Below are 24,666 nucleotides of genomic sequence, written 5' to 3'. Positions count from 1 at the left end.
GATGATATGCCAAGGCAGGATAAGGATGACAAGCCTCAAGCCTGCATTAAAAAAACGTTAACGTGGTAATGTTCAATTGCTTGGTAACACAAATTGCTAATCAGCCAATCACATAGCAGCAACTCAATCCATTTAGGCATCTAGACGTGGTGAAGACAACTTGCTGAAGTTCAAACCGAACATCAGAATGGGGAAGAAAGAGGATTTAAGTGACTTTGAACGTGGCATGGTTGGTGCCAGAAGGGCTGGTCTAAATATTTCAAAAACTCCTGATCTACTGGTATTTTCATGCTTAACCATCTCTAGGGTTTACAGAGAATGGTCAGAAAAAGAGAAAATATCCAGTTAGTAGCAGTTGTGTGGACAAGAATGCCTTATTGATATCAGAGGAGAATGGGCAGACTGGTTTGAGATGATAGAAAGGCAACAGTAACTCAAATAAGCAACCCTTACAACCAAGGTATGCAGAATGCCATCTCTAAACATACAACACATCAAAACCTTAAAACAGATGGGCTACAGCAGCAGAAGACCACACCGGGTGCTACTCTTGTCAGCTAAGAGGAGGAAACTGGGGCTGCAATCCGCACAGGTTCACCAAAATCGGACAATAGAAGATTGGAAAAACGTTGCCTGGTCTGATGAGTCTCGATTTCAGCTGCAACATTCAGATGTTAGGGTCAGAATTCAGTGCCAACATGAAAGCATGGATCCATCCTGCCTTGTATCAACACATCAGGCTGGTGGTGATGTAATGGTGTGGGGGATTTTTTTCTTGGCACATTTTGTGCCCCTTAGTACCAATTGAGCACTGTTTGTTTAAACATCACGACCTACCTGAGTATTGTTGCTGACCATGTCCATCCCTTTATGACTACAGTGTCCCCATCTTCTGATGGCTCCTTCCAGCAGGATAATGCACCAGGTCACAAAGCTCAAATCATCTCACCACTGGTTTCTTTAACATGACAATGAGTTCACTGTACTCCAATAGCCTCCACAGTCACCAGATCTCCATCCAATAGAGTACCCTTGGGATATGGTTGAACGGAAGATTTGCATCATTGATGTGCAGCTGACAAATCTGCAGCAACCGCGTGATGCTATCATGTCAGTATGAACTAAAATATCTGAGAAATATTTCCAAAACCTTGTTGAATTCATGCCATAAAGAATTAAGGCAGTTCTGAAGGTAAAATGGGGTCTAGCCTGGTACTCGCAAGATGTACCTAATAAAGTTAGTGTATATGGTAGTCAAATAGTATGAATACAGAATGCTTAAAATAAGACAAATTTGTGACAAACAATTAACACTTACTTGACAACCAGACACTGCAGAATCTCGGCCGTATAGTGGAAAAGGTCCTCGGTCAGCTGTTTTACCTATAAAAGTTAAAATAAAAGTTAAGAGAAATACTTCTCGCCTAAGTACAAGTACCAATGCAATCCAATAATCTGGTGTATCCTCTATAGGTATTTGGCAAATTAACACAATGTTTTGGCAAACAAAAAAGTATAAATCATCACTAATAAGAAGAAAAATGTACCATTAATTATTCCCTCACTGCACCTCAGAGCAAAACCTGCCATTTGGAATCATTAATTATTAGGAAACAATTAGTACCTGAAACTTTTACAAGGCCTAAATTTGCATCCCAAGTCAGGAGCTACAGAAATCCTGCATTAAAGGAGAAGTACAGCCATAGCTTGTTAGGCTGTACTTTTCTGGTGGATCACAGGCGTGCAGTTCGTTCTGCATTACTGTGACCCATTTTCAGCCGACAGTGGGCTGAAGCCTGCTGTCAGCTGACGTCACAGAGCTGGTCCAGGCTGTTCAGCCTCTCCCGCCCCCTCTACAGCCAAGTGCTCCAGTGAGCACGGGGGGGTTGTTGGGCAAAGAAGAGAGCCAATGACTGACCGTCTCCGGCTCACTGTTCATAGAGCTTAGAGTACAGAGTGATCAGTGGTATTTGATCGCTCGGTTCTCAGTCTTAGAGCCGGAGGGGGACCTATGCTGCATCCAGCAAGGCAAGTATGATTCTTGATAGAAAAAAAAAACTTCTCTTAACTTAAAAAGTGTAGGGAATCTACAAGTAGTTATGTGAGCATAAGATGCAGGGGGTTTATCTATATATACGGGAAATATTAAAAAAAAAAAAAAAAGAAAACACACTTTCCTATATATATTCAGTCACCCCCTTTCGCTGTTTTAGGAGATCAGAAGGTCAACTGCAATAGCAACTGTGCCACCACCAGCAACTTAATCTAGCAGTTTTCAAATCTATAGCAGTTGTATGATTTTAGATTTAGGAATCATACATAGATGAGTGTGATAACAATGAACATCCATTTCTGCTGTCCTCCAAGTGCTTGCTAGCAATAACCGCACAGTGGATGGACTTGTCAATTTTCTTAGCTTTGTGTTGCACCGAAACGTAACAAGCACTGCAGTATTGTCACACAGTGATGCTGCCATTTCCATCCCTCCCCTCTGGTGACCTCAATGATAAAGGAACAGTTCAGTGATACAAATACTGCATGTTGGAAGCCTAGAACATTTTACTACAAGCAGAAGCACAGGTTTTGTTAATATAACCCAAACCTCAGCATACTCTAAAATTAGAAGTAGTTTGCTAAAACTATTTGAACAGCTTGCACTAACTAGACCTTCTGCTAACGCTACATTTTATAGTATGTCCTGACCACTAGTTGCAGCATCACAATTATACGACGTTAAATGCACGGGAAATATATTTTTAAGTCACAGACGTGAGGCTGAAAGCAAATTTGCGACTGGGCAGAATTACTCGAAGTAGCATGAATCAAGCTGTTCACATTACTCAGCATCAGCATTTCCTCAAACTAAAAATGAGACTTGTACATAAAATGATAAACAACGTTGGCCAGAGCATGACAGCTACTGAAAAGATTTCAAAACAAATACACTTGCAACAGTAATTTATAGATACGTAGACATTAACAAACAAGATGATTTATGCATTAGATGCTAGTGAGAGGAGTGCAGAAAAGAAAGGTTATGTACAGTATATTTGCCAAATGTATATATAGAATAAATCTCATATCTTAAAAGAACCAAGAACAAAGGAGTACTTCTAGTCCGCAACAAAGTATATTCCAAAGCAAGAGACTATTGTGTTCTGTTCATTCATAATGACCACAAAAAGGGTTAACATTTTATAGTGACCAATTCACAAGGCAATACGGAGTATAAATCTATGACTAACCTACCTGAGATGATCAGTTTAAAAAAAGAGTAACATATTTTATAAATACCAACATTTATAGAACATTGGTAAGATCTAATCTCTTGGAGTACATCATTACCTTACTGTGTTTTTAAACCTTATCAAAGTTCACCATCACAGGAGTGAGTTCTCAACTCTGAGCTCCTGCATGAGGGGGAGAAAGAGCATGTGAAGGGGGGGTTTGAACACCCCTGAGATGGTAAAGGTGAACCGTAACAGCTGGGCCTCTCTTAGCAACGTTCTGGGAGTTTTTAGGTCAGGCTTCATAAGGAATATAAATGGCTTACACCTATACCAAACGCATTTTTCACCTTTAGTCAAAGCTACAGACACCCCTTATCTGCATAGGCACTTTTTAGATAAAGAGCCCTTTCACACTGGGGCGGTTTGCAGGCGCTATTGCGCTAATAATAGCGCCTGCAAACCGACCCAAAAGTGCCGCTGCTGTGTATCCAGTGTGAAAGCCCCGAGGTATTTAACCCTTTCTCGGCCGCTAGCGGGGGGTAAAACCGCCCCGCTAGCGGCCGCATACCGACGGTAAAACGCCGCTAATAATAGCGGCGTTTTACCGCCGACGCCGCCCCCCGCCCCAGTGTGAAAGGGCTCAAAGGGAAACTGAAAGAGAATTTGTTACAAAGCAAAAAAAAAAAAAAAAAAACCATTTTGATAAGGTCTGAAAATGTAAGGTTGTTTTCATTACATTCTTCTAAAGCAGGGATCTCCAAACTTTCTAAAAAAGGGCCAGTTTACTGTCCTTCAGACTTTAGGGGGGCTAGACTGTGGCCACTGGGAGTAAAAATTGTCCTGAAGTCAGTGGGAGTAAACATTGCATCTTTAGAATTAGTGGGAGGAATAGTGCACCATCGTTGGTGTCAGCGGGAGGAATAGTGCACCATCGTTGGTGTCAGCGGGAGGAATAGTGCACCATCTTTGGTGTCAGCGGGAGGAATAGTGCACCATCGTTGGTGTCAGCGGGAGGAATAGTGCCCTGTTGTTGATGTCAGTAACATGAATTATGCCCCATTGTTGGCGTCTGTGGTAGGAATAGTGTTGTCTTGCATCAGTGGGAGGAAAAAAGCCCCAAGGGCCAGGTAAAGCCAAGCAAAGGGTCTGCATCTGACCCCAAGGCAGCACTTTGGAGACCACTGTTCTAAGCAACCGCTGCCAGAAAAGGTAAACCATCACCAGCAACTCACTTTTCCTGGATTAAATAGTACATATTACTTGCTCTTTTAAACTGGCCATATATTGAAATAATTTTATCCAGTTCCAAAGGATCCCGCTGAAACTTGCTCAGTGGGTGGCCACTATGGTTACCTACGGTCCAACATGCCTTGACTGAAAAATCGGAGGAGTGGGGAAAAAAAAAATTCCAACCATCAGTGTAAAAAAACAAAAACCTTACTATCAGTGTATGGCCAGCTTTACTTATTGGAATCTGAACAGAAATAAAACGATCATTGTTTGGCTGGCGTTGCCTGAAGTCTGTGCTACACATTTCTGCAGCTAGGGTTACAAAACCCAGGCTGAAAGTAGAATTCAATTCAATCTGAATTAGCAGTGTAAAATAAATAGACAAATATACACCTGGACTTGGCTGTGCCTACTTCAAAGTGCGCTTATTCTGAAACCACTCAGATATAAAACACTGATGTTCCTGATGCCATAGCTCTTATATTGCCATTAAAAGCCAAGTTTAATAAAATCTAGGTGACCAAGTGAATTGTATTTTTGGCCGTTTAATCTCCCACTGCTAAAGCTGGCTATATGCTAAGATTTATTTTCATTCAGCCTACAGCTGAACAATAAAAACCAAAACAGATTCCAGTATATACAGTGAGTATGGTTGACTCTGCAGTCTGTTGGTGGGGGAATTCCTCCCCGCTGCGCTATTGTATTCTGACAGCTGGAGGTTTCCCCACCATCACAATACAATGATCACTGCTGGCTATAACCAGCAGCAGTGATCATACAGAAAAAAAGATAAAATAAATCGGACAAGCTGGTTGTACTGAATTTGATAGATCAACTTCCGTACAATCAGCCTGCTTATAGATAGACTGAAATTCGGCCAGTTCCAGCTGAACTGGATGATTTTGGATCCATCTATGGCCAGCTTAAAGCCAGGTACACACTACAGTTTTTTTTTGGTTGCACATAAAAAAAAAAAAAAAAAAAAAAAAATCATGACAGCTCCGGTCGGGAGCCGCTGTACTAACCACGCGAGGATAGTCCAGCGATCTCCCCCCGCTGAGCTGCTGTGTACTGACAGGGCCAGAATACTTTGATCAGCGCTCTCCACAACTGGCTAATAGCGCTGATCAGGAGTCGGTCAGATGCTGGTTTTCAAGCATGCACGTCCGACAGAAGCCGGCCGAACGTCTGGCTTCTGTCGGAAAGACCAACATACACACAGGCAAAATGTTGGCTGGTATTTTTTGTACCGGCAAATGCCTCCCGACATTCTGCCCGTGTGTACGGGGCTTTAAGATCCCTTCAAACGTTTGCAACACAATATGCTTCAAACAACACTTAAAAATGCCCATAAAACTATTTGGAATCTCTGCTAACATGGATGGGGCCTTATCACTTATCATTTTGGTGGGAAGATAAGAAAAGCTGGTGATCTTACTGATAAATCAAAGAATGCAGGAGTTTAAAGCATCAAGATAAAAATATCTTTGGATAAGTAATCAGATTCCAATGTAAACAATAAACTAAACTGTTTTCAGGTGTGAGATGAAAGGCCAAGTCATTGAAAGACAGTGGCCTGAAGCCCATTCACAGTCCCCAGAACAGATAAACAGATAAAGAGTAGGCTGGGATTAAACATGTTCTGATTTGCATCTAAAACAGATAAGGACTGCAAAGCAGAGAATGCGTTCAGTAACGACCACCTATAAACCACTGAAGGGGAAAAAATTCTATAAAAAAAGGTATACACACTGGCAGTACAAAACGTGTGTGAATATATATATATATATATATATATATATATATATATATATATATATATATATATATATATATATATATATATATACACATACATACACACACACACATTATATATATATATATATCTCAGATATGAATTTATGAATTCCAGGTATTATGAATGAAACATGGAGGTCAATACTAACTTAATGCTAGTTTCCTGGCGCTTATGCTGACCAATGTTCTGATTCACCAACTTAAGTATGCAGATCAGAAAAAGTTAGATGTTACACTGCATAGTATTTTCCAGTATTTGTCAAGTTCTGAAGACAAAGAATCAGCACAAAACACCAGCAGAAATCATGTTTAGGTGGTTGTACACCTTTTTTTTTTTTTTTATCTAAAAGTTGCAATGGTTTTGAACAGAGCAACCTTCTCCACCACTCCTCTTCTCCGAGTGCCCACTCCTGAGCCAGGCTGTGTGTATCTATAGACATACACAGTGCAGCTCAGCCCCATCCCCCTGCTCCCTCCTCACAGGATTTGATTAACAGTAGCAGGAGCCAATGGCCATACAGGTAAAAGGTGAGAACAGCTCCTGCAGACAGGATAGCACTGGATCGAGAGAAGACTCAGGCAAGTGTTTAAAAAGGGGAGGGGGCTGGGGAGCTGCTATTGAAAAGATTTTTACCTTAGTGCAGAGACTGCAAAAGATGTATTAAAGAAAAAAAAAACAAAAAAAACCAAACAAACAAACAAAAAAACACCTTTTTCCTTTAGAAACAATTAGAAACACTTGAAAGTTTATTTTATAGTGGATGCAACATGAGGAAAGTATACAAAAAACACCAAACTAGGTGGGAAAGAGCCAAAAACAGGAAGAAGAATCCCATCTGTAGCTCTGCCATGTAACATGTGATGTCATTTCCATAGGAGGTGCTTAGGAAAGGGACACTACTGGTAAAGATAGGCCAGCACCTGGACAAATTACTTTCCCGAATACTCAGCATGTAACTTTGTAGTGGCAATGCGGCAAAAAAAAAATCCTGAAATACCCATGCAATACAGTTTGAATCCCAACCACGACACTACCTGCCTGGACTTTGCATGTTCTCGCTGTGCCTGCGTGGGTTTCCTCCGGGTACTCCGGTTTCCTCCCACACTCCTAAGACATGCTGGTAGGTTAGCTGGCTCCTGTCTAAATTGGCCCTAGTATGTGTATGTATGAATGAGTTAGGTACCTTAGGGCCCTTAGATTGTAAGCTGCTTGAGGACAGGGCCTGATGTAAATGAACAATTTAAATACATATATATGTATGTATGCGTGAAGCACTGTGTAAGTACCTGTAATAACTAAATACTGTTGCTGCTGTAGTTCGACTATGGTTCCAATATAGAATCAATATTGAGATTAAGGTTTAAAAAAAAAAAAAACTCACATAACTATGAAAAGGTGCAAAAATGTAAGCCACGAAACAAACCTAAAATAACAGCAGTCAGAAAATGACTATTATGTACAATATGAATGACTTCCTTTCTTCTTCAAACATAAGTGTTATTGGCCAATACTGGTGCCAAGCATGCTGCTTGCTACAGTGAAAATGTTTAAAACAACAACAAGCACAGCTGCTGGACTTGCTGCACCCTCCCCTCCTGTTCTTTCCATGCCAAATTACTCACTCGACTATAAACGATAAGGCAGCAACAGAAGAAAATGGCAAGTGCAAGCAAGATTAGCGATAAACCAGAGGATCCCTACAGAGGTCAGTGATTAGCAGGTCCCTTGTTGTAATCACTCTTCTAACCTAGTCCTTATCTCATCACATTCTTCATCTTAACCCAGTGCAGTCATTTTGTCACAGGCAGAAGCCTCCAATCAATAAAGTTGGAGGCTAGCAACTGAAGTAATCTCAGTCTGCTAGTGATTAGAGTTAAGCTAACTCGTCCAAATTGAATTTGTTTTCTATTTTACGAAAAACAATGAGAATAGGAAAAAAATGTGTTAAGAAAAGTAACTGCATGTAAAATATATGTGCTAAAGAATAAAGATGATCATTAAAACATTTTCAAGCACCCACTGTATATTCACATTTGCAGAACTATGACATTTTCAATTATTATGCACTAGGAGTAAACAAATTTGTAATGTTGTTTCCCTTTCTGGACAGCCTATGAAGTTCAGGCAAAGAAAATGCATTGAAGGAATAGGGATTGTTGAAAAGTGTATAAAAAGAAAAATCATTGGGACCCATTTGTATGCAATACCAAAAAAGGTAGGTAAAAAAAAAAATTGGCATTTCAGCTGTAATTTTACTGACAAACACCCCCCCCCCCCCTTAAGCTGCAAAGGCAGTTAGATGACGTTGTAAACACACTACAGCCATAATGCTTTGCAGTACTGTCACCAAACGTCATCCATTCAACTGAACCATGCTGCAGCACCCTTCGGCTGTGTGCAATGCATGCAGTGGTGTTGAGGGTTTTACAGGAATCTGGCAGTGAAGAGGTAGTATATTTCCTCCTCACAGCCAGTCAAACACCTCTGACAAGCAATCCACCATATTTCACATTTTTAGAGAGGTGGCAAGGTCTGCTGCAAGTGTAAACTCAGCCTAATGCCGCGTACACACGGTCGGACTTTACGGCGGACTTTGCCCGGCGGATTTTTCGACGTACTTTCCGACGGACTTTGTGAATGAACGGACTTGCCTACACACAATCCACCAAAGTTCGTCGAATTCGTACGTGATGACGTACGACCGGACTAAAACAAGGAAGTTCATAGCCAGTAGCCAATAGCTGCCCTAGCGTGCCTTTTTGTCCGTCGAACTAGCATACAGACGAGCGGACTTTTCGACCGGACTCGATTTCAACGGATAAATTTTAAACAAGTTTAAAATCTAAGTCCGTCCAACTTTTGAGAAAACAAAGTCCGCTGGAGCCCACACACATCGAATTGTCCGACGAAATCCAGTCCGCCGGGCAAAGTCCGCCGTAAAGTCCGCTCGTGTGTACGCGGCATTAGGCTCCATTCACAGCAATGTATTTTTACATGCTTTCTGCAGACACGCAGGACATTTTTTCTTTAACATGGGTTCCTATGGAACACGTTCACATGAATGCACTTTTATGCTTCTGTGTTTTTTGGAAAGAGTCAGGGACTTTTTTTTAAAAGCAAAACAGTGCTTTTTTGCATTTTTGGTTCAATAGACTATAAAGAAAAAGCTCCAGAAAAGCAAGTAATGTTTTTACCTCGATTTTGCTGCATTTTGCGATTTTTCATGTGGTCAACAAACTTGCCAAAAAAAAAAAAAAAAATCCACAACAAAACGCAAATCACAACAAAAACGTGACAAAATCCCGCAAAAAGCAATGCAGAAACGCTCAAATGCAACATGCATAGATGTGAATCAAGCCTAAAAGCAGTTAGAAAGGTCAGGGATGGCTTGCTGTAAAACTCTTACTGCTTGTTAGGAATATGTACAGTATCTCACAAAAGTGAGTACACCCCTCACATTTTTGTAAATATTTTATTATATCTTTTCATGTGACAACACTGAAGAAATGACACTTTGCTACAATGTAAAGTATTGAGTGTACAGCTTGTATAACAGTGTAAATTTGCTGTCCCCTCAAAATAACTCAACACACAGCCATTAATGTCTAAACCGCTGCCAACAAAAAGTGAGTACACCCCTAAGTGAAAATGTCCAAATTGAGCCCAAAGTGTCAATATTTTGTGTGGCCGCCATTATTTTCCAGCACTGCCTTAACCCTCTTGGGCACGGAATTCACCAGAGCTTCACAGGTTGCCAATGGAGTCCTCTTGCTCTCCTCCATGACAACATCACGGATCTGGTGGATATGAGAGACCTTGCACTCCTCCACCTTCCATTTGAGGATGCCCCACAGATGCTCAATAGGGTTTAGGTCTGGAGACATGCTTGGCTAGTCCATCACCTTTACCCTCAGCTTCTTTAGCAAGGCAGTGGTCGACTTGGAGGTGTGTTTGGGGTCGTTATGTTGGAATACTGCCCTGCAACCCAGTCTCTGAAGGGAGGGGATCATGCTCTGCTTCAGTATGTCACAGTACATGTTGGCATTCATGGTTCCATCAATGAACTGTAACTCCCCAGTGCCGGCAGCACTCATGCAGCCACAGACCATGACACTCCCACCACCATCATGTTGACTTTAGGCAAGACACACTTGTCTTTGTACTCCTCACCTGGTTGCCGCCACACACGCTTGACACCATCTGAATCAAATAGGTTCATCTTGGTCTCATCAGACCACAGGACATGGTTCCAGTAATCCATGTCCTTGGTCTGCTTGTCTTCAGCAAACTGTTTGCAGGCTTTCTTGTGCACCATCTTTAGAAGAGGCTTCCTTCTGACATGACAGCCATGCAGACCAATTTGATGCAGTGTGCGGCATATGGTCTGAGCACTGACAGGCTGACCCCCCACTCCTTCAACAATGCTGGCAGCACTCATATGTCTATTTCCCAAAGACAACCTCTGGATAGGACGCTGAGCACGTGCACTCAAATTCTTTGGTCGACCATGGCGAGGCCTGTTCTGGGTGGAACCTGTCCTGTTAAACCGATGTATGGTCTTGGCCACCGTGCTGCAGCTCAGATTCAGGGTCTTGGCAATCTTCTTATAGTCTAGGCCATCTTTATGTAGAGCAACAATTCCTTTTTTTCAGATCCTCAGAGTGTTCTTTTCTTTGTAGAGCTGCACGATTAATTTTTAAGAATCGAAATCGCAATTCTTTTCCCTTCCCGATCTTCAAAACAGCATGTCACAATTTTTTCTAAGTGCAGAGAGTTCTCACAGCTGAAAAAGAAAATCCAGGCAGCCTGCCAAGTTTTATCACAACATGGCTGGATAAGCAAACAAAATAACTTTTCTTCTTAGCTCAAAGGAATGGACTTCTGTGTGTAGGTGAGGGCAGTTTAATCACTTAAACACTAAACCTTTTTTCTGGCACTAGCTTCTTACAAATTAAAAATCAATATTTATTGCTAGAAAATTAGCAAAGACCCTAGAGAATAAAATAGTGGTTGTTGCAATATTTTATGTCACACTGTATTTATGCAGCGGTCTTTCAAATGCATTTAAAAAAAAAAAAAAAAAAAACACTTTAATGAATTAAAGAAACGAAACAGTAAAGTTTTTCCAATATTTTTAGATAATGTGAAAGATGATTTAATGCCGCGAGAATCGTGATCTATATTCTGAGCAAAAAAAAAAAAAAAAAAAATCGCAATTCTCATTTTAGCGAGAATCGTGCAGCTCTAGTTCTTTGCCATGAGGTGCCATGTTGAACTTCCAGTGGTCAGTATGAGAGAGAGAGAGAGAACACCAAATTTAACACACCTGCTCCCCATTCACACCTGAGACCTTGTAACACTAACAAGTCACATGACACTGGGGAGTGTGTCTAATTGGGCCCAGTTTGGACATTTTCACTTAGGGGTGTGCTCACTTTTGTTGCCAGAGATTTAGACTAAGGATGAGCTCCAGCGTGTTTGCATGCTGCACGTGCAGAGCCCACCTGCAAGTCGGCACGGTGCAGCGCTAATCACAGGCAGTGAGACATTTCCGGATCTCTGCAGCCGCACATCGGGAAATGTCTCACTGCCTGTGATTAGCGCTGCGCCGAGTTCCTGGCGAGCTCTTCACGTGCAGCATGCGAACACGCCGGAGCTCATCCTTAGTTTAGACATTAATGGCTGTGTGTTGAGTTATTTTGAGGGGACAGCAAATTTACACTGTTATACAAGCTGTACACTCAATACTTTACATTGTAGCAAAGTGACATTTCTTCAGAGTTGTCACACGAAAAGATATAATAAAATATTTACAAAAAATGTGAGGGGTGTACTCACTTTTGTGAGATAACATTAAATAAAAAGTTTAATGTTCATAAAATGTTTTGCAGTCAGTTCACCAAATGATAATGCAGCTCAATGCAATGTTTTTATTAACATGTGCCTGTAACTGTTATGGTTGCTAAACTTAAATCATAAATGAAGCGGAAGCACATAGACACCAGGCCTATAGAGAGTCTGTCCCCTCTATCATGTATTTCATTTAATAACAATGTCCATAGTAAAGAAAATTAAACCAAAAAAATTTAAAAAGCTGGGTACACACTGAAGGTAATTGTCATTCTATCAGCAGGTTGAATGAAAAAAAACACCTCAAAACTCCTGCATCCACACAAGTGATGTAAACTCATGGATCTCTACCGCTTCGGCTGATCGAAAGGTGGTTTTTCCAGCAAGACTGTTTGACAGAAGCTGGTCTAACGACTGACTTCTGTTGAACAGAGATGGATACACACAGATTGACATTTGGCTGGTTCCTGCCATGCGCATCCACGAGTGTATCTCTGTTTTTGGGCTTCCCAGTAGCCCTGGTACCTTGGTGTCATGCTATTGTGCAAGCTACAAAATGAGCAAATCCCCTTCCTCCTCCTCCTAAGCTTCTTTCTTTCTCCACCAATGTGTTGGACATCACCAATAGAGAGAAGGTATGGGTGAGTCAAGCCTCAACATTCTTAAAGCGGTTGTATACCCGCTGAAATTTTTTTTTTTTTACCCCTGTAAAGCAAAAGGCATAATGAGCTAGTATGCACCGCATACTAGCTCATTATGAAATACTTACCTTAGAACGAGGCGTCGGTATCTTACCTGGTCCACGCCGAGGGAGCTGTCATGTTGCCTCGGCGTGTCTTCCGGGTATCGCGGTTCCAGCGCTGTGAGTGGCTTGAGCCGCGATGTCGTCACGTCCGCGCGGGAGATTTCTTACCCGGCAAGGTCCGGCAGTTGCCGGGCCTTCAGCCAAGAATCCCCTGTGCGCATGCGCCACTGCAGTCAGCGGCTCATAGCAAGGGGAATATCTCCTAAACCGTACAGGTTTAGGAGATATTTTTTTTTACCTACAGGTAAGCCTTATTATAGGCTTACCTGTAGGTAAAAGTGTAAAAAAAGAATATACAACCACTTTAATTGAAGTCAGAATTTGCATACAATTAGATCATGGGTAAAGTGACAGGTATGTGCAACAACCTTCAGGTTCTTTCTATTCATTTAGGAAGCCAGAATAGCCATTATAACATACATGCAGAATTACTTTCAAAATTTGTGTTAAATCAGGTAAACTGGACCTTTAAAAAGAAGTATACCTTAAGAACATTGTCATAAAATCCTCAGCATGATAGTGTTTCATTGTGTAAGGCCTATGAGACATGAACACATGATCTATTTTAAGGCCAGCATCGGAAGTCACTGAAGCTTTATAGAGGGAACTGTTCATTTCCCACATGAATAGAATATCCATTCTTTGAGTCACAGTTTCCATGACACTAAAAAACAAACATTCATCAGGAAAAACGTAGGTTTTGATGGCTAACGCAGCTGTAGCTTATGTATTCCAGTGGGTCTTAGCCTCTGACCACTTTTCAGTATTGCAGCAGACAGCACAGAAGAACCTTTTGTAAGCCGTATCATTTCATATCAACATGTTTCACAATTAAAGCTAAATTCGGGGCTAGTTACCAATTGTCACCCATACTTCCTGTCCCTATACAAATGTTAAATGGGCACATCTTTTTTGCAATCAATATATTTAATGAATAAATTACCTTCATAATCTGTAACGTCATGGCTTCAAATATGAAATTTCAGCTATGCCCGGACACAAGGAGGCAGAAGTAGGAAAGAGCCAAGCCTTACTTTCTATCACAGCCGCTAAAACAAACTACAAATCACGGGATGCATTGGGAATTGTAGCAGCAATGGGCATGAATGAGCCAAGCAATGGTTGGGATTGTGGGTGGGTTGTGGAATAAGCCTTAAGGGCCGTACACACGTGCCGAATATTGGGTGGTATTGCCCGGTTCAATAGAAACTAGCTGATATTCCGCCTGTGTGTACGGCAGCAGGTCCAACTTCTGTCAAAGGGGCATGACCAAAAAAGGTCTGCCAATCCACATCCGATCAGCCATTGGTTGAGAGTGCTGATCGGCAGACCAATGACAGAGCGCTGACCTGTGTGTTCTGGCAGGGAGGCTCTCCCCCCTGTCACAACACAATAGTTCAGCGAGGAGATCGCTGTACTAACATCAGATAGTTTGTACAGGATCTCCTTCCGAGCTCTTCATGTTTTTTTTGTTGCTCAGCCCACTAGGTTGAACAAAAACAAACAAAAAAAATAAGATAGTGTGTACCAGGCTTAAGTGTGCCTGTCGTTGCTGGGTGGGACTGTCATAACGCTGGGTGTGTCAACCCAGGAGTCTCCTAGACCAGTGATGGCGAACCTTGGCACCCCAGGTGTTTTGGAACTACATTACCCATGATGCTCAACTACACTGCAGTGTGCATGAGTATCATGGCAAATGTAGTTCAAAAACATCAGGGGTGCCAAGGTTCGCCATCACTGTCCTATACTGTCCAAAATGCAAAGTGGGTGGGCAGGGCAGACTGGGGAGTAGAAAATCTTTTGACAAAATTTGATTGAGCAATCGACTTTTGTCAAGCAGGCAGGGACACCCTCGGTTGGAAATACAGAAAATGCCTCTGAACCAACTTAGTTTCTATACTAAATGATTGTCAGTTGCATAAAGCTACAAGTTCAAAGAACTTCCCAACTACAACCAAGCACTACATTTACAAGGGAACTGAGATTTCTCGCTGCTCACACAGAAGCACACTAAAGCCAATTTTGAGCAAGAGGTCAAAAATCCAAAATAGTTTTGGCCAGATACTGTAGGTGTTGATGGGTGGGGGAAACATCTGAATTTTAGCAAGTTTTTCTTTTACCTCCTTTGGCCATTTCCACTTTATAGCAACAACACTGGAATTAAAATGATTTCAACCAGGAATCTATTGTTTATCTATGCAGAATAGCCCAAAATATGATGTGAAGTAGATATTTGCCAGCACACCATGGATTGACACAAAGTAGCGTCCAAACGGATTATTTATTGTATGATCACAACACAAGGAGAGTGCAATGTTTCAGAGTCACGCAGGACCCCCTTCGTCAGGCATGGTAAAATTCAGAGGCATGCCTGACGAAGGGGACCTGCGTGACTCCAAAACATTGCACTCTCCTTGTGTTGCAATCATGCAATAAATAATCTGTTTGGACGCTACTTTGTGTCGATCCATGGTGTGCTGGGAAAATATCTACTTGAACCAGTATCCAGCTGGTTGTTGCTGCAGCACCCAAACGTTGAGAGCTTATCCAGGAACGTGTGCGATAGGAATATGAAGTATTACAAAATATGATGTGGACGCAACTGTACACGGGTCTCATATTTAAAAATAAATACTTGTGTCACAAATATATTGTTGTTTTGAATAAACATCCCAAATACACCCATCTTTATCCCAAGTTGCAACACACAATTTCCGTCAGAAAACCCGATCGTGTATACGAGGCTTTAGGCAGTCCCTCAGAGAATAGTGGCCTTTTCTTTGACATCTGAACACTACACAGTTTCAGTTCTCTAGTCCTGTCCAATCCGGTGTATTGTAGACTGTCTGTCAATCAGTATGACAGTTCAAATATATTTTGGCCCAAAGCAACTAATGGCCTGTACACACGATCCGAAAATCGGACAAAAAATAACGCTTTTGACGCAATGGTACGATAATGGGATCTTTAGTACAGAGCCTTCGAAAGCCAATCATGACAATTCATCTGTTATTATTCGACCGGACAAGCACGAAAATGTTCCTCGTACGATACCAGATTGTACGATTTTCATTTAGTCAGTACAGTTGTCGTCTGAAAATACAATACAAATACATTACAACACATGACATAACTTCCAATTATTTTTTCTGTTGTACGAGAATTTTAGGTGGCTTATTAACCTATTCAATTTCTACTTGCGACTATTAAGCAAAAAAAGTCTTACGATCTGTCAAACGATATTCGGATCGTGTGTAGGGGCCATTAAGCTGACCATATACTGGTAGATTTCCATACGAATGCTTGTACAAAAAAACCTCATCAGTATGTTAACTAATGCAAACAGAGACTTGACGAATGTCTTTCTAAAGTACTTCAAGATTTAATTTGCTTTTACGAAAAATTTTGTAATAAATCTTAATTTCCCAAACAACAACATACATTATTAGAAATTCAAACAAAAATTTTTGAGCCAAAATCCTTCAAGTTAATTGGCAGCTTAAGGAAGGTGCTCTGCATTAAGTTTGGGGACTGGGACTTAAATTGTTTTACAGAAGGTGACAGGTACTTTGGCATCATGATAATGACTGTAAAAAAAGTGCACTGGTGGGCCATAAATCTTCGTGGGCCCAGAAACCTAGATTTAAGCCTGGTACATACAATGAGATTATTGGACGAATGATCGTCCTTTTTTTTTTTTTGTTGCATGCCAATCTCATATTGAAAATTAAGAGATTACTAAAGTTATGAAAATTCTCGTACGACAGAATAAAAATTCAGAAGTGATGTAATGTGTTGAAGTGTATTTGTATAGTATTTTCGAACGACAACTGTACTGATGAAATGAAAATAGTATGATCTGGCATCGTACGAGAAAAAGTTTCCTGCTTGTCCCATCGTATAATTTTACATGAATTGTCGTGATCGGCTCCTAACAGCTGTATACTAATGATCAGATTATCTTGCGATCGCTTCGAAAGCAGTATTTCAGATGATTTTCTGATTATGCGTATGGTCCTTACGGGCCCTTTCAAACTGCTTGTTGACTAAAGGGAAGTAAAAATGCATATGCATTTTTGCCACATTTTCTGGACTCCTGACTACAAGCATGCCTCTGAGAAACTTGGAAATGTGATTAAAAAATAAAAAAAAGCACCAAAAACTCACAATTGCGTTTATGTGTTTTCTATTCATTTCAATAGGGAGGCACGTTTTGATGCAGTTTTTAACCACCTCCTGCCCTATAGCCGAAAGATGGCTACAGTGCAGGCCATAATAGGTGGCTAAGTACGTCCTCCCGAGAATGTGTTGCATGTGCGCCCCCTGCAGGGTGCGCGCGGCACGCTCTGTGATCAGCGAGTCAGACTTGATCCGATCCCGGCCCCTTACAACATAAATCAGCTGTCGGCCAATGACAGATGATAACGTGATGTAAACAGAAGATCGTTTTTTTCCCCTCACGCTAACAGCATGAGGAGGAAAAAAAAAGCCGAATTAGCAGCTTCTGTCAAAGGGACATCGGTCCTGATCACGGAGAGGCACTGCGGCTACGCAGTGCCCACCAGTGTCGCCCACAAGTGCCCATCAATCCAGCCTATCAGTGCCATATCATCAGCACACATCAGTGAGGGAGAAAAATTACCTCTTTAAATATTTTTATAACAAACTATGAAACTATTTTTTTTTCAAAATTTTCGATCTTTTGTTTTCTTAGCAAAAGATAAAAAACCCAGCAGTGGTTAAATACCACCAAAAGAAAGCTCGATTTGTGTGAAACAAATTATAAAAATGTAATTTGGGTATAGTGTTGCATGACCGCACATGCATGCAGGAATTTTAAAAATGCATCATACTGGTGTTTGGAGTTCCATAGGATTTAAAAGGGATACATTTTTATTCCAGCTTTTTTTTTACCCCAAAAACACATTAACCTCCCTGGCGGTTTTCCCGAGTGTGGCTCGGGGTTAAATTTCAGTCCCATTAGCGGTAACCCCGAGCCACACTCGGGATCGCATTGCAGGATCCTGGGGCAGCGTTACTTACCTTGTCCCCGGGATCCTGCGATGTCCCCCGCAGTGTCCGAGGGCTCCGTCCTCCTCCGAAGCCTCTCCGTGCCAGGCTCCGTTCCCTGCGAGCGGCGCGACGCACGGGGGCGGAGCCTGGCGGCAAATTAAAAAAAAATGTCAAAATCATAACACATACAGTACTGTAATCTTACAGATTACAGTACTGTATGAAATTATTTCACATCCCTTTTGTCCCCAGTGCTCTGGCCCATGCCCTGCATGCAGTTTTACATGATATACACTGTTCTTTCTGCCTGGAAACTGGAGATTGTCCATAGCAACCAAAAAGTGTCCCTTTACGTCAAAAGTGGCTTTAGACCAGCTAGAAAACAGCAATAGTAAATTAGAACACTTGCAGAATTGAGCGATAGTGAATTGTGGGGAAATTTATTTTATTACTATTTTTTTTAATTTTTTTTAATTATTTATTTTTATTTATTATATTATAATTTATGTTTTTGTGTTTCAAACTTTATCATACTCGGGATATCTACTAGACTCTGGTTTGGACAGATTTAAATGTGTTATTGTTAAGATTTACAGACCTACAATATAAAACGCCAAATTTCCATGCAAAATAATTGTACCGCTTTCAGCACCTAAAATCCGAAATAATCATACCGCCAGGGAGGTTAAAAGCACATCAACGTGAAAGGGCCATTTAGTCATCAAGTGAAAACCCTTCCTACAGTTTCTTTCCTTCATGTACCTGCTTTGAGTTACAGCTGCTTTTGCCATTTTGTGAGGCTAAGCTGCTGTTACCAAGCAGCACAACGCAATTTTATTTTCCCACTTGCTTGCAATGAAAGCTGTGTAGCAGCATACAGGATTGAAAATATTTTCCCAACATTTATATGCAGTCACCTGTGATTTCAAATTGCTTGCAGCAACATCTACAGTTGCAAATCAGTATTTTTTTTTTTTTTTTTAACTGTTAAGATACAATGATGAGGTTAAAGGATGATTACATGGCATTCTTCTACTTTATTTAAACAGCCAACTGAAGAAGAAAAACATTCTGCTGTTTTGTAAGCAACGAGGATAATAAGGTATGGGAAAAGCAAATGTAATATTGAAGTAATTGTTAACATTAATGGTTTAAATCATATATATCCAACCGTTAGTGCTTGAATATACAGCAAACCTCTGCTTAAATATTCTAGCCAGCTGAAACCTAGGAAACATTTGGGTCTCTATACTTCTGTGCAAATCGGAGCTTACAATCTTTTTTCAATGTTTCTGTTGCTGGATTAATAGGTTCAGAATAAGTTTTGTCATTGCAATAATATGGATAAAGAATAACAAAAACCTGATATAATGTTCTCTTTAAACTTTACTATCCCACAAATGTGCTTTTTACTAATTAGAAAACACAAAATAAAAAGAAAAGTAGCTGTATAATGTAAAGTAAATCCATCTGGATAGTTGCTGCATTCTGTACTATAAACCTATGATCCCCAACCACAGTGAGTTATAGTAAAGCTGCAGGCAATATCATCTCCATATAGCACAATCCATTATCCCTGTCAAGTTAATGTTCCATGTTCAGCCATATGGCATGGGTGCATATTCAACAAAGGAAATTCCTTAAACTTGTTATAATCAGCACTCGCAGTCATCCAAAAAACTGACATAAACAGCTTTATTGTGTTTTGTGCATTTCAGTTAATATCCATGACAAAAACAGGAAGCCGGGCAGGAAAAGGAGGAGGAACATGGGGGAGTCTAGCTAAAAAACCAAGCCGATAAAGTACACTTCACACAATTAGCCAACATTCTCCCAAGCAAGTGACTTTCAATTACAATAAACACTGCCTAGCAGACAATGAAGTGCAGGGCCCAGTGCATAAAGCATGAACTTTATATACCATGCTCCAGATTCAAACATTTATACTGTACATTATTTATGTCAGCATTGTTTACACTGCCATAAAATAGTCAGAAATATTGCGCGTCAAGAGTTTGTGCAAACGTGTTGAGTTTACAAACAAAACACTGTGCTGATTCTTTCGAATTACAAAATTGTGACATGGCAAATTTGCGCTGCGAAAATTAACCTCCCTGGTGACTGTCAGCTTTCATCAAAATGAGGCTTATTTGTGATGTAACTGTAAATGTTGTTATTGCCCATGAGACTGAGTGAAACCACAAGATCTACAGGAAATAAAACAGCCCGCTAAATTTAAAAATTATTTATAAAATCAAAATATTTTTTTCCTAAACTAACCCAAGCATTCCTTTTCCATATGCCTCAACATGAGAAAACGACAGATTCAAAGACCATTCATTTACTGTTAGAATCCAACCATGAAGTATCTGTTATAAATGGATTTTGTCAAGTCTTCCTGGCACAAAAGGGGTTAAATGCAGAGACCTCCATTACCTGGCACAGACTGTGGTGGAAGGCTTCAGTCAAGGTACAAGTAGAGCAGAACTTCATTTCAGCCCCCGCAGTGACAACAATAAAATGCTGAGAAAACACACTATCAAATCCTGAACTCAGCATCAATTTCTGTTAATTACAGCCTTGTCAGCAACGTGATTATTCAAACAGCTCATGCAAATGTTAATGAGTCCTTATTTGCATATTTATTTTTTCCTTTGTTGAAATGCCATTGATTATTACATTCTACAATGATGAATGCAGCTACTGATGTGCTCTGATGTGTAATTAGTCATTAGGTGCAATGAATAGATCAATTATGAAAAAGGACGAAGATTAAGAAATATCAAACAAGACCGCCCAGTATCACCATACTGTACCCTTGGCTACCATGTGTATGATATGTATCTGTAATAAATAATTCCTTCCATCAATAAAAGGCATGGAGGCAAGAACCAGCAATGTAATTCCCTTATGTAAATCAAACAATTTTTTTCCTGCCTTTCCATACCACAAGCTAATGCCAGCACTTTACATCATCCTTGATTTAACTCTGCCTCCCAGGGCTTCCCTGTAGATCGAGTCTCCAGCTTCCTCGCTGGAAGAAAATATTTTCATTCCATGCTCTGAGAAGGAAGACTGGAACAGCTTCCTTAACTGCTTACTTTAACCATCCAGCAAGCACTTGCTATTTGCTGTAGAAAAAAAAAAAAAAAAAAAAAAAAAGAAAAAGCACATTACTGCAGACCAGATGGGAACATTCCACATGACCAAACCAATCAATCACCTCGGTGGGGCGCAGGTGCAGCACAGCCGTGTAGCAACACACCATTTCACAGTCTATCGGGCACAAACACATGGTCACCAATCAATGGCACCCTAAGGACCTCAGAGGGGGGAGGCTCTCTCGAGTCTTACTGGTCCATGCCTGATGACTTCATAATCACACATCATTTCATTCACTGGAGGATACAAACTAGCATTCTAATAACCTTCCACTAAAAACCGGCATGTTGTGCATATTAATAGAGTACTGTTTATAACCGCCTTTACGCGTCGGCTGAAACATAGCGTGCAAGTTAACAGACAACCTGAAGCTAAAAACTTCCTTCTGTCTGAGGAAGGATATTCCATTCAGTAAGAGATCAAGGATAACATTATTCATTGTGCCACATCAAAGTCTCCTTGTTGTACACGTATCTTTCACAAAACAAATTCTGAACAATGAAAAGGAGGAAAGATAAAGAGGAGTGCTGAGGGGAAATATGGAAATTGTCATCTCTGATTTAGATGCATCACAGATCAGATCATGTACTGAAATGATAGGACAGCAAACTGCAAAAACAAAACAAAAAATACCAAGTAAAACGTCTAAGATGCCCTTTAAAACTTTCTTTAGGAAGTGATTTTATGACCAGAAGGTAAAATGTAACCACTTCAATACAGGGCACCATCACCCCCCTCCTGCCCAGGACAATCTTCAGCTTTCAGCGCTGCCGCACTTTGAATGACAATTGCGCGGTTATGCAATACTGTAACCCAAACTAAAATTGTATAATTTTTTCACACAAAAAGAGCCCTTCTGTTGGTATTTAATCACCACTGTCTTTGCAGAATAAAAAAAAAAAAAAAAACCTTAAAATTAAAATAAAAAAAAAAAAACAAATTTTTCATCGTTTGTTAAAAATTTTGCAAATAAAAAAAAATATCTTTCTTCATAAATTTAGGCAAAAATGTATTCTGTTCAATTTTCTTGATGAAAATAACTGAAATCAATGTATATTATTGAGTCTGTAGGAAAGTTGTACAGTCCACAAACTATTGTATATATATATATATATATATATATATATATATATATATATATATATATATATATATATATATATATATATATATAAAAACTGATCAATCCTGATGGATGGTCTCATTTCTTAAGGCCCTCAAACACCAAAACAGTACAAATACCCCCCAAATGACCCATTTTTGGAAAGTAGACAGTCCAAGGTATTTAGTAAAAGGCATGGAGAGTTTTTTTGAAGTTGTAATTTTCTGTGACAGTTTTTTGGAAAATGAAGAACAGAAAAAATATGTTTTTTTTTCACAATTTTGTATCTTTACATGCTGTCACCAGTGCAGTACAGCATCATCATAACTGGTGTGGTGTTTGTCAGGGACACTGAATGGTGAAAAAGATCATTTTTTTTTTTTTGAACACACTGTGACCAGAGCAATACAGTTTTACCATAGATGCGTTCTGGGAGGACATTGTATTGCAATAGGCTGGGTGGGAAGGGGTTAAAGTTTAAAGGGGTTGTAACGATTCGTGTTTTTTCATCTTAATGCGTCCTATGCATTAGGGTGAAAAAACACCTGGCAGTGTCCGGCCCCCCAGCCACCCCGTTTTACTTACCTGAGCCCTGGAACTTGACCTGGCATGGACGCGCTGTCTCTCTGCCCGGGGGTTCTCGGCTCTTGATTGGATAGATTGATAGCAGCGCAGCCATTGGCTCCCACTGCTGTCAATCAAATCCAATGACACAGTCGCCGGGGGTGGGGCCGAGTCACACATTTGGCAGCTATGGACACCGAATACTGGACTCGGGAGTGTGCCCGGAAGGTAACCCCCTCGGGAGAGCACTTCTTCTCCTAGGGGGTTATCTGCTGTGGGGAGGAGCTGCCGAGGGACCCCAGAAGACGAAGATCGGGGCCACTCTGTGCAAAACGAGCTGCACAGTGGAAGTATTATATGTTTGTTATTTAAAAAAAAAAAATGAACCCTTACAATCACTTTGACTCCACTTCCGTGGGAACAAAAATGAGCAAAAAAAAAAAAAAAGTATATAGAGAGTATACAATTGCGACACAAGTCATATTGTAATTGAATGGTATTAAAAATGACGTTTCCTTTTCAATTTGCAGTTCTACAATTTTCTGTAAAATGTAATATGTCTACCTGGAGCTGTTCTGTACGCAGATGTTGTACAGAACACTCCCCGGAAATATAATTTTCTGCTTGTGTGATTGGCTCACCAATTTTCCCAGAAGTCTAAACACTAAGATACAAATTCAATTTTTGGCATCCCTGCAACACAAATCATTTTTGGCAGGATACCCCCAAAGGGAAATCACATGTGAAGGGATGCAGACCATGCCACTTTCCACAGATCCCTACAGGTGCAGCAGCTGATTGACAATTATAAAACCACTGCCATACAGATTCACTCAGCACATTGACACAAACAGCTATTTCTTCAGAACAACAAGAGGTAGGAATCTGCAGCAAAGTTTGTTAACATTTTTGCAATGCACACAGATCACCAAGAGGGGAATGTTTTTTTTCTCAACAAAAGTGGAGTTATTTTAATTATTTGTGCCTGCACTGCAAGGGTTAACTGCTCCTTTAGCCTAGGGGAGAGTTTCCTCATTTGACTTACCCGATCCTCCACACTTCAATGTTGGACTGTCCCTTAGCGTCCTCACATCCAATGCAAGACTATGGAACCTGCATTGGTCTTGATGTTGCCAGGACCTTAAACCGCCAAAGCATGTGGGAGAAGACGTTGTGGGGACCAGTCAAGCACCAGGTAAGTAGAACTTCTGTGTCTCCTACATCCAAATGAGCAATTAACCCTTGCAGTGTGGGTGCAATTCGACTGCAAAGGGGAAAACTTTTGGTGTTACCAAAGTTGGGTTTTCAGGTATAGCAATCCAAATCCCAAAAAAGATATTTTAAATGGAGAATCCACAAAGCCAGAAAACAGCTTGCCCCTAGCTATATTTCCTCTGCTTAGAAGCTTATCAAGAATAAAAATCAAAGTTTATTTCCCAAAGCTAAAACATATCCAGGAGATCATAGTGCTTTTAATTTGTGCAACAATTTTCAAATAAACCATTTGATCGTATTGCGTGACAATACTAGTGTGCAATATACAGGTGGCTTCCTGCACAGAATATCTTGTAATTCAGAGGTCTGCAGCATACCTGAGGAAAACACAAATATATTTTCACATGTACAGCAACAAGGAAACGAAACCCCAAAAAACAGTCCTCCTGCAGCTTCCAGAATTTTGCCATTCCGGCAATTACAAATTTCAGCAGCAGTGCCACCTACTGGTGAAATTAAGAATTATAAGAAACGTGTAGCTGTACAGTACAATATTTTTTACACAACACATTAATTCTGAAGTTTAATCTGCCTATATATATTTTTTTCTTCTCTGGTTCCCCCTCCCTTTTCCCACTTTCTGTCCTCATAAACATGCTAGGGAAATTTTTTTTAATAAAACCTTTACATTCTT

The 24,666-nt window shown here is 40.4% G+C and overlaps 1 protein-coding gene and 1 long non-coding RNA gene across 14 annotated transcripts in view; one reads left to right on the top strand and one right to left on the bottom strand.

The window, feature by feature from the left end:
* TCF12 (transcription factor 12) overlaps positions 1-24,666 on the bottom strand; it is a 278,333-nt gene that overhangs the window by 112,793 nt on the left and 140,874 nt on the right. For all 13 annotated transcript variants that reach the window (XM_073618786.1, XM_073618794.1, XM_073618798.1 and 10 more), the window contains one exon: positions 1,319-1,383. In XM_073618786.1, the coding sequence (XP_073474887.1) occupies positions 1,319-1,383 (65 nt within the window). The remainder of the gene's footprint in view (positions 1-1,318; positions 1,384-24,666) is intronic.
* Positions 7,207-21,085, top strand: LOC141131478 (uncharacterized). The gene is made up of 4 exons (XR_012242783.1): positions 7,207-7,966; positions 8,372-8,476; positions 18,979-19,031; positions 20,658-21,085. It is a non-coding gene; the product is annotated as an uncharacterized lncRNA (long non-coding RNA).

The sequence above is a fragment of the Aquarana catesbeiana genome, linkage group LG03 (genome assembly GCF_042186555.1).
Source record: "Aquarana catesbeiana isolate 2022-GZ linkage group LG03, ASM4218655v1, whole genome shotgun sequence".
In the NCBI taxonomy this organism is placed as follows: domain Eukaryota; kingdom Metazoa; phylum Chordata; class Amphibia; order Anura; family Ranidae; genus Aquarana; species Aquarana catesbeiana.
The sequence above is the reverse complement of the archived record's forward strand: the minus strand, read 5'-3'. Positions and strand labels throughout refer to the sequence as shown.